The 17,226-nt window shown below is 41.6% G+C and overlaps 1 protein-coding gene and 2 non-coding genes across 3 annotated transcripts in view; 1 reads left to right on the top strand and 2 right to left on the bottom strand.

Moving 5' to 3' along the window:
- Nucleotides 1-173: 173 nt before the first annotated feature.
- On the bottom strand, nucleotides 174-247 carry trnan-guu (transfer RNA asparagine (anticodon GUU)). Its single transcript has one exon. It is a non-coding gene; the product is annotated as a tRNA-Asn (tRNA).
- Nucleotides 248-469: 222 nt separating this feature from the next.
- On the top strand, nucleotides 470-542 carry trnaf-gaa (transfer RNA phenylalanine (anticodon GAA)). Its single transcript has one exon. It is a non-coding gene; the product is annotated as a tRNA-Phe (tRNA).
- A 13,780-nt stretch (nucleotides 543-14,322) lies between these two features.
- LOC137351436 (PWWP domain-containing DNA repair factor 3A-like) overlaps nucleotides 14,323-17,226 on the bottom strand; it is a 39,996-nt gene continuing 37,092 nt past the window's right edge. The window contains exon 10 of the mRNA XM_068015881.1: nucleotides 14,323-15,789. Coding sequence (XP_067871982.1) covers nucleotides 15,705-15,789 — 85 coding nt within the window. The 3' untranslated portion in view covers nucleotides 14,323-15,704. The remainder of the gene's footprint in view (nucleotides 15,790-17,226) is intronic.

The following is a 17,226-nucleotide window of genomic DNA, read 5'->3' as shown; positions in this document are numbered from 1 at the left end:
ACGAAAGGTCCGGGCGCAGGGAATTAAAAAAATAAATACGCCTTCAAAAATGTATTATAATAAGGAGGTCAACTTAGCCCATTTTGATTCGTTGCCTTTTTCCCCCTTCTAATAACCTGTGCAATGTGACAAATAAAATAACTGCAATAGAACTTTTAGATAAAACTAACAGCCGTCCCTGGGTGGGCTCGAACCACCAACCTTTCGGTTAACAGCCGAACGCGCTAACCGATTGCGCCACAGAGACTAACTAGGTTCAATGTTTCGGCAAACAAGTAGAAAACCGATGGACTGCGATGCAATGATGAGAGGTGCTGCACGATAGTGTAAATATACAGATGTTTTAAACCAGCATGAAGACAGAGAAAGATTTAAAACAATTGGGAATCGCACAGATTACGAATCAAATTACATGTGCGACGCTCATGGCCGCGCACTTGAACCCTGAATCTTCAATGTTTCACATGGAGCCGAAATAGCTCAGTTGGGAGAGCGTTAGACTGAAGATCTAAAGGTCCCTGGTTCGATCCCGGGTTTCGGCAGAGTATTTTTATTTGTACTAAGGTGAGTCTCAGTTTAAAACTGCTCTAATATAGAGCTCCAACATTTTCCCTTTCCTGCATTCTAGTACAGAGCATATATTTTAAGCTTTTATATAACAGCCACTGGGGTTTCAAAAGCTTATTTATTGAAACTGATATCAATTGTTCAATGCAGGGAATGAAGTCCCAGTTGGAGCAAGTGCGTTTTCTTTGGTGTCCTGGCTAATGTTTATCCCTCAGTCAACATCAACAGTGACTACACTTCTAAAGGACATCATTGTAAAGGCCTGCTACCCGACCCGACCCAAACCCAACACATGGAGTCGGGTCCCTTCGGGTTCGGGTCGGGTACCTCTTCCGGATCCAGCTATCGGGCTCAGGTCGGGTCGGGTCGGGTCGGGTCAGGCCGGATGCACACGGTAAGTGCATTGCTGGTAAGTATTGAAATTAAAACACTTACCTGAGCTGGAAGGCCAGGACAAAACTGGGTCTGCACAGTGAGCGAGTGACGTCATCACACATGCACTGCAGGTTCGGTGTCAGGAAGGTAAGTAAAGGGAAGGCCAGGTTGGGCTTGGGCCGGGTCGGGCTCGGGGCAAAATCAGAAGGACTCAGGCCGGGTCGGGCTCGGGTTCGCTGTGGTTCAGTTGGGTTCGGGTCGGGTTCTTTTTCCCGACTTGAGCAGGCTGTAAAGCACTTTGGGATGTCCTGTGATCGTGCAAGGCGCTATATAGAAATGTGAGAAGCTGTTATTAAAGACATTGTAGCAGGCCATTTAGAAAAATTCAAGGTAATCAGGCAGAGTCAACATGGTTTTGTGAAAGGGAAATCATGTTTAACCAACTTATTGGAGTTCTTTGAGGGAGTTACATGTGCTGTGGAGAAAGGGGAACCGGTGGATATACTGGACTTAGGTTTCCAGAAGGCATTTGATAAGGTGCCACATCAAAGGTTATTGCAGAAAATAACAACTCATGGTGTAGGGGGTAACATATTGGCATGGATAGAAGATTGGTTAGCTAACAGGAAACAAAGAGTAGGCATAAATGGGTCATTTTCAGGTTGGCAAGATGTAACAAGTGGTGTGCCACAGGGATCTGTATCGGGGCCTCAACGTTTTGCAATTTATATAAATGACTTAGATGAAGGGACTGAAGGTATGGTTGCTAAATTTGCTGATGACACATAGGTAGGAAAGTAACTTGTGAAGAGGACATAAGGGGGCTACAAAGGAATATAGATAGGTTAAGTGAGTGGGAAAAGACCTGGCAAATGGAGTATAATGTGGGAATGTGGGAAAGTGTGAAAGTGTCCACTTTGGCAAGAAGAATAAAAAAGAAGGATATTATCTAAATGGTGAGAGATTGCAGAGCTCTGAGATGCAGAGGGATCTGGGTGTCCTAGTGCACAAATCACAAAAGGTTAATATTCAGGTACAGCACATAATTAGGAAAGCTAATAGAATGTTATTGTTTCTCACGAGGGGCATTGAATACAAAAGTAGGGAGGTTATGCTTCAGCTATACAGGGCATTGGTGAGAACACATCTGGACTACTGTGTACAGTAGTGGTCTCCTTATTTAAGGAAGGATGTAAATGCATTGGAGACAGTACAGAGAAGGTTTACTAGACTATTACCTGGAATGGGTGGCTTATCTTATGAGGAAAGGTTGGACAGACTAGGCTTGTATCTGCTGGAATTTAGAAAAGTAAGAGGCACCTTGATTGAAACATATAAAATCCTAAGGGATCTTGACCGGGTGGATGTGAAAAGGATGTTTCCCCTTTGTGGGAGAATCTAGAACTAGGGATCACTGTTTAAAAGTAAGGGGTCGCCCATTTAAGACAGAGGAGGAGAAATTTTTTCTCTCAGAGGGTCGTGAGTCTTTGGAATTCATTTCCTCAAAAGGCAGTGGAAGCAGAGTCTTTGAATATTTTTAAGGCAGAGGTAGATAGATTCTTGATAAGCAAGGGGGTGGAAGGTTATCAAGGGTAGGTGGAAATGTGGAGTAATCTGTTCAGCCATGAACTTATTGAATGGCGGAACAGGCTCGAGGTGTCGAGTGGCCTACTCCTGCTCCTAATTCATATGTTCTTTAGTGAAGGGGAACACTCTGTAATCAGTTAAGAAGGAATTGAATGCAGCAATGCAAAGGAGAAGGGGACACTTAATTTTGAATGGATGAATTAAGAGGGCTTTCCTCATCCAGAATGGTCTTGTGGAAAGCATTATGCAAGTCCCTTCCTTTATGCAATTTACTGACGAAGCACCATGTAACTATGAAGCATTTCTTTGTCCCCCCAAGTCTCATAGGGCCCTGCAGTTGCTACAAGGCAGTATGTGGCTAAACGGCTCTCAAGCTTTCTAACACTTTGACTTGGGGACAAATGGGGATAATGAAATGAGTTTGGGTTTCTGATCCTGCATCCCCAGCAGGCTTGGGTCGTACTTTGAAAATGCAGCAATACTGCACATTGCTTTTAACCACTCCAAGATGATATCCTCCACTTTTCACTCTACTGTAATTGGCTATGGCTTCGGTTGCCTAGTTCTGCAATTAGAAATTTCCTCCATCTCCCTCTCCTCATTCCTTCATGAACTTATTTGATTAAGCTTTTGGACACCCCTCCGAATCTCTCATCCTTTGACTGCCTTTCCTTCTGCCTTGGAATGTTTCTTGTACATTAAATGTTGCAACTTAAATCGTACAATGATACAGCACAGAAGGAAGCCCACAGTGCCTGTGTCAGATCTTTGAAAGAATTATCAATTAATCACAGTCCACTGCTCTTTCCCCATTGCCCAGCAATTTTCTACCTTTTCAAGTTATTTATCCAATTCCCTTTTGAAAGTTATTGTTGCATCAGCTTCCACCATCCTTTCAGGCAGTGCATTCTAAATCATAACATCACACTGTGTAAAACAATATTTTCTCATTTTGTCTCTTTTTTTGCCAATTATCTTAAATTTGTGTCCTTTGGTTACCAACCTGTCTGCAACTGGAAACAGTTTCTCCTTTTTCAATCTATCAAAATCTTTCATGATTTTGAACACCTCTATCAAATCGTCCCTTAACCTTCTCTGTTCTGAGGAGAACAGTTTTACTCGTCACTCCATGTACCCGAAATCTCTCATCCCTGGTACCATTCTAGTAAATCTCTTCTACATCCTCTCTAAGGCATTGAAATCCTTTCTAAAGTATGGTGCCCAGAATTGGCCACAATACTCCAAGTCCAACCAGTCCTTTACAAAGGTTTAGCATAACTTCCTTGCTTTTGTACTCTATGTCTCTACTTATAAAGCCAAGAATCTCATATATCTTTTTAACAGCCTTCTCAACTTGTCCTACCACCTGCACATACTCTGCACCTCCACCCCCACCCCCGCCCCCCCCCCAGCTTACTACATTTGAGTTTCGTGTCATAGGAACATCGGAACAGGAATAGCCCATTTAGGCCCTTGAGCCTATTCTGACATTCAATGAGATCATGATTGATCTGTGACCTAACTCCATATATCAATAAATTTATGTCTGCAAACTTTAAAATTATGCCCTGTATAGTCATGTCCAGGTCATTAACATATATCAAAAAGGACTGTGATCCTTCCTAATATCAACCCCTTCTGTCCCATACAACCACTGCCTCTTTGATCCTATGGACTTTAATTTGGTACTTTATCAAATGCCTTTGAAAGTCCATATACACATCAACCATACGACCTTCATCCACCCTCTCTATTATTTCATCAAAGAACTCAATCAAGTTAGTCAAACACAATTTTCCTTTAACAAATCCATGCTGGCTTTCATTTACAAATCCATATTTTACCAAGTGCCAATTAATTTCATCCTGGATTAACATCTCTAAAAGCTTCCCCAACACTGATGTTAAGGTGATTGGCCTATAATTGCCACATGTACCCCTCTCCCCTTTTTGAACAGGGGTATAATATTTGCAATCCTCGAGTCCTCTGGCACCATTCCCACATCCAAGGAGGATTGCAAGATTGTGGCCAGACACTGTACAATTTTCACCCTCACCTCCCTCAGCAACCAGATGACCTTTCCACTTTGAGCGCTGCCAATTTTGTAAATGCCTTTTCTTTGTCTATTTTTATCCTATGCAGTTTCTCTACTACTTCCTCTTTTACTGTGACATTGGCAGCATCCTCTTCTTTAGTACCTCAGCCTCCATAAGATCTTACTTTTGATCCCTAATTGTCTCCACCCTTCGTTTGACTACTTTTTATTATTTATATATTTATAAAAGACTTTCGGGCTCCCTTTTATGTTACCTATTTATCCATTCTCACTCTTTGCTCCACTTATTTCTTTCGATTCCCCTCTGTACTTTTGTATTCAGCTTGGTTCTCTGCTGAATTATGAATCTGGTATTTATCCTTTATCTGTTTAATTTTAATCTCTATATTTTCCCTGCTTTTCTCCCTTGTGGGAATGTATATAATCTGTACCCGAACTATATCCCCTTTGAAGGACTCCCATTGCTCACTGTCTTACCTACCAATCTTTGATTCAAATCCGCATGGGCCAAAATCTCTTTTCAACCCTCTGATTTTTTTCATTTGGTCTTGAAAGTGGTAATCACTGAAAAGGCCAGCATTTATTGCCCAACCCTCATAGTCCTCGAGAAGGTGGTGGTGAGCCGCCTCCTTGAACTGCTGTAGTCCACGTGGTGTAGGCGCACCCACAATGCTGTTAGGGAGGGAGTTCCAGGATTTTGACCCAGCGACAGTGAAGGGGCAGTGATATAATTCCAAATCAGAATGGTGTGTGACTTGGGGGGGAACTTGCAGGTGGTGGTGTTCCCATGTGTCTGTTGCCCTTGTCCTTCTAGGTGGCAGAGGTTGCAGGTTTGGAAGAGGCTGTCAAAGGAGCCTTAGTAAGTTGCTAAGGTGCATCTTGTATATGGTAGACGCTGCTGCCACTTCGTGCCGGTGGTGCAGGGAGAGAATGTTAAAGGTGGTGGATGGGATTGCAATCAAGCGCACTGCACTCTCTTCGATGGTGTCGAGCTTCTTGTGTATTATTGAAGCTTCACTCATCCGGGCAAGTGGATTCCATCACACTCCTGACTTGTGCCTTGTAGATGGTGGACCGGCTTTGGGGAATCAGGAGGTGAGTTACTCTCTGCAGAAATCCCAGCCTCTGACCTGCTCTTTTGCCAAAGTATTTATATGGCTGGCTCAGTTGTTTCTAGTCAATGGTAACCCCCAGGGCGTCGATGGGTTTGGGTGGGGGGGTGGGGGGGGGTGGCTTAGGAGGTGGTGGTAGGATTCACTGATGGTAATGCCGTTGAATGTCAAGGGAAGATGGTTAGATTCTGTCTTATTAAGAGATGGTCATTGCCCGCCACTTGTGTGGCGCAAATGTTATCTGCCACTTCTCAGCCTAAGCCTGAATGTGGTCCAGGTCTTGCTGCATGTGTTTCCTCCTTCAGTTGAATATTTTCACATTTGATTTTTCCTTGTCCTTTTCCATAATTACTCTAAGCGTGATATTCTGATCACTGCTTTTCAAACGCACTCCCACTGAAACATGCTCCACTTGATCCCCAGAACTAGAACAAGCACTGCTTCCATCACTGGAAACATACTGATCAAGAAAGATCTCCTACAAACATTTCAGAATTCCTTCCCCTCGTTACCCTTCATTGTTATTTTTCAAGTCTAAGTTAGGATGATTGAAGTCTTCCATCATCATTAAAGTTCTCTCATCTTTCTGCAATTGGCCTGCAAGTTTGCTTCTCTATCACCTTTCCATAATTGGATGGCCTAGCAACATAATAGCTCCTCTATTGTTCCTTAATTCCAACCACATAGAATCCATCTTGGAACCCTCAACTACGTCAATCCTCTCTAGTGATTAACAGTATCTTTGATCAATACTACCACTGCCCTCCTTTTTTTCTCTTCCCTGTATTTCCTGAATACATTGTAGCCAGGAATATTAAGTGCCCATTCCTTTCCTTGTTTGATCCAGGTATCCTTTATTGTCATTATATCATAAAGCTATGTAACTATATGTTCACCAACCTTATATACCACGCTCTGGGCATTTATGTACACGTACTCATAATGCAAGTTATTATACAAATAACATTTGGTATCAGCCCTGCAACGAAGTGATAATGGATGACTGCATGTATTTAAATTGGTGCCACTAAGGTGGTTTTAATGAGCATTCAGAGAATCAACAGAATCACAGAATAATACAGTGCAGAAGAGGCCCTTCGGCCCATCGAGTCTGCACTGATGCATTAAAACACCTGACCTGTCTACCTAATCCTATTTGCCAGCACTTGGCCCATAGCCTTGAATGTTATGACGTTCAAGTGCTCATCCAGGTACTTTTTAAAGGATGTGAGGCAACCTGCCTCTACCACCCTCCCAGGCAGGGCATTCCAGACCGTCACCACCCTCTGGGTAAAAACGTTCTCCCAGAAATCCCCCTTTAACCTCCCACCCCTCACCTTAAACTTGTGACCCATCGTAACTGACCCTTCAACTAAGGGGAACAGCTTCTCCATATCCACCCTGCCCATGCCCCTCATAATCTTGTACACCTCGATCAGGTCACCCCTCAGTCTTCTCTGCTCCAGTGAAAACAACCCAAGCCTATCCAACCTCTCTTCATACCTTAAATGTTCCATCCCAGGCAACATCCTCGTGAATCGCCTCTGCACCCCATCCAATGCAATCACATCCTTCCTATAATGTGGCGACCAGAATTGCACACTGTACTCCAGCTGTGGCCTTACCAAAGTTCTGTACAACTCCAACATGACCTCCCTACTTTTGTAATCTATGCCTCAATTGATAAAGGCAAGTGTCCCATATGCCTTTTTCACCACCCTATTAACCTGCCCTTCTGCCTTCAGAGATCTATGGACAAACACGCCAAAATCCCTTTGTTCCTCGGAACCTCCCAGTGTAGGGCCATTCATTGAATACTTCCCTGTCACATTACTCCTTCCAAAGTGTATCACCTCACACTTTTCAGCGTTAAATTCCACCTGCCACTTTTCTGCCCATTTGACCATCCTGTCTATATCTTCCTGTAACCCAAGACACTCCACCTCACTGTTAACCACTCGGCCAAGCTTTGTGTCATCCGCGAACTTACTGATCCTACCCCCACAGTCATCTATGTCATTTATATAAATGACAAACAATAGGGGACCCAGCACAGATCCCTGTGGTACGCGACTGGACACTGGCTTCCAGTCACTAAAACAACCATCTGTCATCACTCTCTGTCTCCTACAGCTAAGCCAATTTTGAATCCACCTTATCAAGTTACCTTGTATCCCATGTGCATTTGCTTTCTTGATAAGTCTCCCATGTGGGACCTTGTCAAAGGCTTTGCTGAAATCCATGTAAACTACATCAACTGCACTACCCTCATCTACACACCTGGTCACATGCTCAAAAAATTCAATCAAATTTGTTAGACATGACCTCCCTCTGACAAAGCTATGCTGACTATTCCTAATCAAATTTTGCCTCTCCAAGTGGAGATAGATTCTCTCCTTCAGAATTTTCTCCAATAGTTTCCCTACCACTGATGTGAGACTCACTGGTCTGCAGCTCCCTGGCTTATCTCTACAACCTTTCTTAAATAGTGGGACCACATTAGCTGTTCTCCAGTCCTCTAGCACCTCCCCCGTGGCCAGAGAGGAATTAAAAATTAGGGTCAGAGCCCCTGCAATCTCCACCCTCGCCTCCCACAGCATCCTCGGACACAAATCGTCCGGACCTGGAGATTTGTCCACTTTTAAGCCTTCCAAAACCTCCAATACCTTGTCACTCCCTATGACAATTTGCTCAAGAACCTCACACTCTCTCTAAGTTCCATATCTACATCCTCTTTCTCTTGGGTGAAGACAGATGTGAAGTATTTGTTCAACACCCTACCAATGTCCTATGGCTCCACCACAAATTTCCCCCTTGGTCCTTAACGGGTCCTACTCTTTCCCTGGTTATCCTCTTCCCATTGATATACTTATAGAATATCTTGGGATTTTCCCTACTTTTACCAGCCAGAGCTTTCTCATATCCCCTCTTTGCTCTCCCAATTGCTTTCTTGAGCTCCATCCTACACTTTCTGTACTCCACTAATGCTTCCATTGATTTGCTCTCCTTGTATTTGCTAAAAGCCTCTCTTTTCCTTCTCATCGTACCCTGAATGTTTCTGGTCATCTATTGTTCTCTGGGCTTGTTGCTCCTACCTATTACCCTAGAGGGAACATGTAGGACCTGTACCCTCCCCATGTCCTTTTTGAATGCCCCCCACTGCTCTTCTGTAGATTTCCCGACAAGTAACCCTTTCCAGTCTACCTTGGCCAATACAAAATAACCCAACATTGTCCAAACAAGACCAAATCTTGCTACAGATAGTTGGCAAAGATACATTTAATATCATGTATAAAAAATTAAGGACATCAGCTATGATCTTATTGAATGGTGGAGCAGGCTTGAAGGGCCGAATGGCCTACTCCTGTTCTTCTGTTCCTGCAATGAAACCTTGTCTAAATGGAACAGCCTTTTAAAAAAAATCTATATAAACGGAAACAAAGAATGAAAGTATATAAAAACATTCAAGAGATGAAATTTATGCAAGTCCTTGGGGTACTTTGTAGAGGGGAACATTCAGAGCTTCTCCCACCATCAACTGTAGCACTTCAATCTCGTACTTAAAGGTACTTTAATCCAATTAAAAAAAAAACTCTCAAGGAAATGACAGTCACGAACTCTATTGCTGGATGGATGGGTAAGCATATCAGTTGATGTGGCAGAGAAATGAGGACCCAACTCCAGTGTTGGGTGATGTCAGGTGTGATGTGTGTATGCATAATCGAGGTCACTGTCCTTTGCCTAAGCAATTGAAAAAAAAGAGACAAGGTTACTCCTGCTCATGGTTGCAATTGTCCCGACTGGAAAAAGCAGGTTGAGGGTGTGTACTAACGGCTTGGATAGAATTCAACTTGACAGTCAGGTATCTTCCTACCCCTCTGCTGTTAATGGAGCAGCCATACTACCGAGCTTACGCAAAAGTCACTGGGGCGAGATACCAAAGAGCTGCTTTGTGCCTCTAAAATTGTGCCTTATTCTGAGCCAGTAATTTGCGAACATGAGCTTCAATTGCACAGATACAACTTTATCACCAGAAAGAACATTCAATACTTTATGTTAATAAAATTGCAATAATGGACATGCAAACTTGGACACCGCAAAAACAAACTTCAGTTTGCTCTAGGTATTGTCTGAAATTGTGATTTATTACTTTACGCAATGGTAAGAATGTGCAGGGTCACAGGGAGAAGACGGGGGAATGGAACTGAGCGAATTGTGCTTTCAGAGAGCCAGTGCGGACACAATGGGCCAAATGGCCTCCTTTTGCGCTGTAACCATTGTCATGAAGACCCACCTGCCACGAATGAGGCATATTAATTTCATGATAAGAAACTTTAATTTTAAACTGTTGCTGGACTGAAGAGATGAATTGTTTAAAGAGAACAGCAGTGGCTGGAAAAATTTGCATTCTAAGAGACAGTTGTCTAGGAAAAGACATAGGAACTACTCCCTGATCCAATTAACCCAAATGGATTTTGATCGTCAGACATTGAAGGTGTTACAAGCCAGCATTCCATCTCCCTCCCGCAACCCCCCCCCCCCCCCCCACCCCCCACACACACCTTGCGGGTGTCTGCTAAGATGAAAGGAATCTACAAAAACGAAGAGTTTGTTAAACAACTAATCACATGACTAACCTGCTGGCCCAGGGTTTTTGAATTGTGCTCACAGGACAGTTTGAAGACAGACTGCTTTGACAAAAGAAAAGGAAAGTCTCTCTCCCTCACGAATTTCCAAGTCCACTGAAGCCACTTAAACCTCAAGAGAGAAGACTCCAACATCAAAACAAGTTTGAAAGCAGGCAGTGGGCCCCAACAAAATGGCAAGATTTAACTACAATCAAAGACTCTACATCAAACTCAAAGGACAGTAAATGAACCCCAGCTATTGCTTCAAACGTTTCCTCTTTATTCTTACTCCTTTTCTATCTCTATCTGCGTATTTATTGCGTATGCATGGTAGCGTATTCGTAGTAGTTACCCAAATTGGAGTTTTAAGGTTAATAAATTTACACCTTTCTTGTTTAAATCTAAGAAAATCTGTCTGGTTGATTTATTTGCCTTACAATTGGAGAGCAGTGAACAAGGATTCACTGAGGGGGGAGCTAAAAACAGTGTATTAAAAATTAAACCCTGTTATGGTCAAACCAGGCAAAGTCCAAGAGGGAAAGCCTAGACCCCTTTCTCATCTGGTCGTAACACTATTTTGTGATTCTGCGATCACCATACTACTCAACCAGTTGCTTGCAGTATTTTATGAGGTCAGTCGAGTACCTCACAGGAACAAAGGCTAAGATCAGGTAGCCACTGACAGATTTAAGGTTTTAGGCAAGAGAGACAGGGTGTGATGTGAAGAAAAAAATATTTAAAAAAAAAACATTGGGAGCCGTAATAACCAGAACTCACTGTCTACAAGGGTGGTGTAAGCAGAGACAATGATTTTGAAAGGAAATTGAGTAGACACTCAAGGGAAATAAACTTGCAGGGCTACGAGGATAGAGCGGGGGAATGGGACAGTCTGGATTGCTCTAGAGCACTGGCAAGGACCCAATGGGCTGAATGGCCTCCTTCTGGACTGTAATGACTGTATATTCACAGATTCTTCCAGTTTGTGGATTGCAGAAGCACCCCTATGACATTAGAGGGGGCATGAAGCATTTATATTATCAAGGAGAGTTCAGTGTAAATGTGCAGTATTTAGTGGGAAAGTACAGAGTGAAACATATAAAAATACAGAAAAGAGGAATCCATTATCAGAACCTCCTTTTGAAAAATTGATTGGTCCCATTTTTGCCAATTAATGAAAATACTGGCAATTAAGTGCACGGGTTTGAAGGTGCACAGAATTCCTGAGTCTAAAACCAGACAGACTTGCATTGTTGATGTGGAAGGACCTCTGGGCTAATGCTGGTCTTTAGTAACTAATTTGTTATTAGAGTGAAATCAATATGTGTAACACTTGAAAGCGATATATAAAGCATTTAATATTTCAGAATTGTTTGACATTCCCTGGAGAGGTTTCACCATGACAACTGAATCCCAGTGATGCTGTTTTACCATGTAGAAAGTTATATTTGTTGCCATGGAATCTCTTAATGTAAACATATCAGATTAAATCTCATTCAAGAGTCTCAACATCTCACTCCTATGTCCTACTTCAATAATCAGTACTCCAATTAAATCAGATTGGCACTGCTCAATGTTTTTAGCCCATTGAAACTGGCACCAAGGTTTTAGGACAAGGTTTTTTTGCTACTGGCAACAGCTCCAATCATACTCAGATATACATAATTCATTTTTTCGATTAAGAAACTTTCTACTGACTATGAAGTGCAGCGGACAAAAGCTTAAAACTTTTACTTACTGTACAAGTTTACTTAAACATTGGTATTTGGAAAATGGAAATACTCTTAACATAGTATATACTTGAGCGATTCAACAATAGTCTAGACTGGCGTTCTTAATCCAATTGCATGGTGCAGAAAGGAAACGTTTCACCTCTCGTCAGCCTTGACTCAGTTGGTAACACCATTGTGGGTTCAGGTCCCAGTCCAGAGACTTGAGCACATAATCTGCACTGATACTTCTGCGCAGTACTGTGGGAATGCTGCACTGTTGGAGATGCTGTCTTTTCAATGAGACGTTAAAAATTAGGTCCCGTCCGTCCTCACTGATGGGTGTAAAACATTCGACAGGACTATTCGAAGAGGATCATGGGAGCTTGCCCCAGTGTCCTGGCCAATATTTATCCCACAACAATCACAAAAAGTTATCTGGTCATTATCTCATTGCTGTTTGTGAGAGTTTGCTGTGCACAAATTGGCTGTCTCCTTTCCTACAACAGTGACTACACTTCAAAAGTGGCTGCAAAACACTTTGCAATGTTCTGAAGTTGGGAAACATGCAATATAAATGCAAGTTCTTTCTTTTCTTCCTCTCTTTACAACCAGAAACACCCAACAAATGTAATTCACAAAGTGTAATTTTGAAACTTGTGGCCACTGTGAGGATACCATGAAAATACATTTCACTAAGAATTATTGTTCTGGTTTCAAGACTTGAGTATCCTCTCCAGCTTGCCATAAGGTAATTCTAGGTTTTTAAAAAATTAGCTTTTCACATTCTTCTCTTAAATTCACAATAGGACATTGTCATGTCAAAAAAAATCTTTGAATGGATGGCGAAGGACTGAAATACTAAATTGTACAATAAGTTCCTTAATGTCTAAAATTAAATTCCTGGAAGTGGGTGGTGTATTAATCCATTAACATCTGATATTGTGCTTGTAGACAGATGGGAAAGTCTTTTATTTCTATTACTGACCACTTTTAAGAGCTTTGAGCCACTTTGACCATATAACCAAGACCTTTAAAAACATTGTTAAAACCATATCACTGAAAAAGCTTGCAGTGAGCTCTCAATCCCTCCCTCCATATTCATCAGCTGCTCCTTTAGTGTTATGAAAGTGATTCTTTTCAGTTAAAAAATATTTTTAAAAGGAATTTATGGTTAAGCTGAATAAATGTTGGACCAGTTTTGTTGAAAAAGGAAGCCATCAAAAGGACTGAGGGAGCCGGATTGGCAAGTGTTGCTATTGTCACATAGCTTGGGTTGGAAATGGAGTGGAAACCCTGGTAACAGGGGCAGAAAAGTGACAACTGCTCCTTTCATTAGGCAAACCCAGTAGTAACAGAGAGCACATAGATGGGCAGAAAAACAGTCAAGTTCCCTGGTTGAGAGATTGTGTGTGTGTGTATGTGTGTGGTTTTACCTTCTGGAAGGAGCAGATAAAAGTCAAATCTGCTACAGAAGATGGAGAGAATTCCAAGGAAGAACAGAAGGCTACAACCTAGCTCATTTTCCCGCAATTCCCTAAATAATTCTGTGAAGTCCGCTGTGTCAATTCATCTCGTTTCCTGTATTTGAGAAAGGCCTGCTAAATTACTTTTCATTGCCGCCTGAAGAGAACAATTCTGGAAGATTCTAATGACCTGTCTGCGTGTGCTCGGAGGTTGGACTGTGTGCCAGTTTGGTGCAGCGTATCTCATCAGCCGTATTTTCAGGGGTGGGCAAGTGAGCTGCCAGGGTGTGTTTTTTTGTCTGTAATAGAGCTTTGATCGAAAAATCCTTTTTAAAATTTTTCTCGGTTAATCGGTGTATACATCACGTGTGTGAATGTGAAGGGACTAAATGAAAAAGGGACTTTAAAATTTAGTTAAGGTAGAAAGGGGACTTTTAAAAATGTAATGTTGAATTTTTAAAAATTTGATGAGATACACCATTTTTACTTCATTACTAGTTAAGACTGGTTTAGAAACCTGGTTAGTGTGTTCTATTCTGCGGAAAATAGTGTATCTGATTGACTGTTTCAGTAAGTAGGAAAATTTAAATTAAAATATGTTGCGACCTGTGGAGAAGTAGGACTGAATTAACAGTACACTCCTCCCAACTCGGTCGTAACACTAGCTATTTTATTTCTCTCCTCCTCTTCCACCCGACCACTTGTAGGAAATGTCTGCTTGGTATTTTACATTAAAGCACTATACAAATGCAAACTGTTATACAAAAATCTTCATCTTAACTAAGAAACTGAAAAAGGTTTTTTTAAGAAAAAGCAGTAATGAGTTTACCCAGGTCCTGCATTGAGCAGAATTCTCTTTTAATACATAGTGTGGGACAGAAGGATTAAATAAGGGTTTGTCATTAAAGACTGCCGTTCAACATTCTGAACTGATACATTCCACAAAAGGTTCATGCATATACTCGCTACTAGAATGAATGTAACTAATTTACAATATTAGGCAAGTGTGAAACTGGGTGATTCATATCAGAAGCAGGGAAAATACTGCCCATCAAGTTGTATTAAATTACATTTCCATATAGAATCCACATTTACATCACACAAAATGCAAAATATGGTCAACTCAAAACGCAAGCTTGTGATTTTCTTTGAAACACATTATCCCTTGACTGATCTAGGCACAGATATGAACTGTAAAAATCAGAAAGCTTGCTCGGTCTTCACAAAACAACGGTAGCTCCAGAATTTCTTTACCAGGATAAGGAAAGGTTGGTCACAGCTTGAAGCTAAGGCTGCGGGACCAGACCAGCTCCTGTGGCATGACCAAAGCAAAAGTATCTACATTAAAGTGCCTGCTTGATGGAATTTGTAAGCAGTCAATAGGAGGAACTCAATGTGTGTGTTCACTGCAGTGAGCATGAGAGAATACCAGAACCACCATTACGGTCACTGAATTTTACTAAATTTATTGGTCTTGGTCTAACATGCAGTCTTAATTTGAAACCATGCCATACTTAACATTCGTCAATAATCAACACTACATACCAGAGAATGGGGATTTTTTTTTTTTAAAGTTACTCAAATGCAACATGCTTCATTTTTAATTAAGTTTTGATACCCTAAATATCATGTGAGCTCTATTAACAAGAGTTAAAAGTTAAATCACCAGTCTAGACCTAGACCAACAAAAAAGGGCAAATGCCTCAATGTGTGAGATTTTCACTGATGTCATATTCTCCTGCATTATACTGTACATGCAGCAACAGTGAAGCCTGATACCATTACTCCCCATTTTAGGGGGAAATATTGGTGTCATATCACAAAACCAGTTACCTATTCCAAAAAATACAAGAAAGTACAAGTGTTTGGAGAATGGGACACAATAAGTAGGATATAAATTTTAACTCTGCTTGCCAGAATGCCAAGTTTTTGTGAAATAATAAGGTTCATCACTCGAAAGTAAAAAAAAAAACTTAAGCTCAAGCCTTAAATGCTTGATAAGTACTTGAGCATTAAGCAGTTAATAAGCTTCCCCAAATGGGATATTTACATGCTTTTAATTTCCAAGTTACCTGTACACCCTTGGTTTCAACATTTCATAAGAAACATTTAAATTCTTGCTATCAAAAATGATATTACTTTGTTGCACAAAAATATGGATTTAATTCAATTTTATATACATGTTTTTCATTTCACGAATGAAAGCTTTAGTCTGTGGATTCCTCTTCATTCAACAGCTTCTGTTTCAGCTTCATCTCTTTCTCAATTTCCTTGTTAAAATGTTCAACTTCCCTGCAAAATATTTTCGAACAAGCCCATAAAGGTTATTTTATTTAAAATCATTTACTTGGAGAAACTTAAAATGTAGCCAGCAAGTAAATATTCTCATTACCACTAGACATAGTGTATTGGTATCAACATGCTGTAGCAAAAAGGTGGACTTAAGTAAACGCAACAGTTGTGCAAATCAGTTTTTTTGTGACTGCATCACCTCAACTTGTTACGGTCACCAGATGTTTAACACTAGTACCTCACCCCCTTATACAGTTCAATTCTAAGTTAGAAGAACAAGTCCTATAATTCATCTGTTGGGTGTCTTTTTCTGTTGTTCAAGTACTTTGAGTAAAATGAAAATTTCCCAAACCACCCAATTTTCCACTTCCAGTTTAAAGAGTAGTCTAATAAATATTTCCGAAAAGTTCATCTACCAGGATAAAGGGTATTAAGATATTTTATTTTAGCACTGGCTATGACTGTTATGCTTACAGAAGACACAATGAAATATTGTATGTGAAAGATTGTATTTAAGGGGTTACCCTTGTGGCCCATATATTGTACTGAAGGAATCAGGCTTTCAGCATCTAAATAAAGCTAGAACCAATACTAGATTATGGGCATCAAGTAACAGCCATGCAGATCAGGAATGTCCCCTGTTCCATTTAAGGATTAGCTGATCTTACAATCTTCTTCTTCTTTGGCCTCCTTGTCTCGAGAGACAATGGGTAAACGCCTGGAGGTGGTCAGTGGTTTGTGAAGCAGCGCCTGGAGTGGCTATAAAGGCCAATTCTAGAGTGACAGACTCTTCCACAGGTGCTGCAGATAAAATTGGTTGTCGGGGCTGTTACACAGTTGGCTCTCCCCTTGCGCTTCTGTCTTTTTTCCTGCCAACTGCTAAGTCTCTTCGACTCGCCACGCTTTAGCTCCGCCTTTATGACTACCCGCCAGCTCTGGCAATCACTGGCAACTGACTCCCATGACTTGTGATCAATGTCACAGGACCTCATGTCGCGTTTGCAGACATCTTCAAAGCGGAGACATGGACAGCCAGTGGGTCTGATACCAGTGACGAGCTCACTGTACAATGTGTCCTTGGGGATCCTGCCATCTTCCATGCGGCTCACATGGCCAAGCCATCTCAAGCGCTGCTGGCTCAGTAGGGTGTATATACTGGGGATGTTGGCCGCCTCGAGGACTTCTGCGTTGGAGATACGGTCCTGCCACCTGATGCCAAGGATTCTCCAGAGGCAGCGAAGATGGAATGAATTGAAACGTCGCTCTTGGCTAGGATCTGCAATACTGGGTTAGGAGGTTCACTGATGAAACCAGATGGGAATGTGCACATGCGTGAATGCTGGCAAAGAACAGTGTCAATTTTTGCAGTTACGACCCTGATTGTCATCAGAACGTCCAGCCAACGCTCATTGTTTAGGTGCTTACATGAAATGTGGC

This window comes from Heterodontus francisci, chromosome 36 (assembly GCF_036365525.1).
Source record: "Heterodontus francisci isolate sHetFra1 chromosome 36, sHetFra1.hap1, whole genome shotgun sequence".
In the NCBI taxonomy this organism is placed as follows: domain Eukaryota; kingdom Metazoa; phylum Chordata; class Chondrichthyes; order Heterodontiformes; family Heterodontidae; genus Heterodontus; species Heterodontus francisci.
Note: the sequence above shows the minus strand (reverse complement) of the source record. Positions and strands in the feature narration are given on the sequence as shown.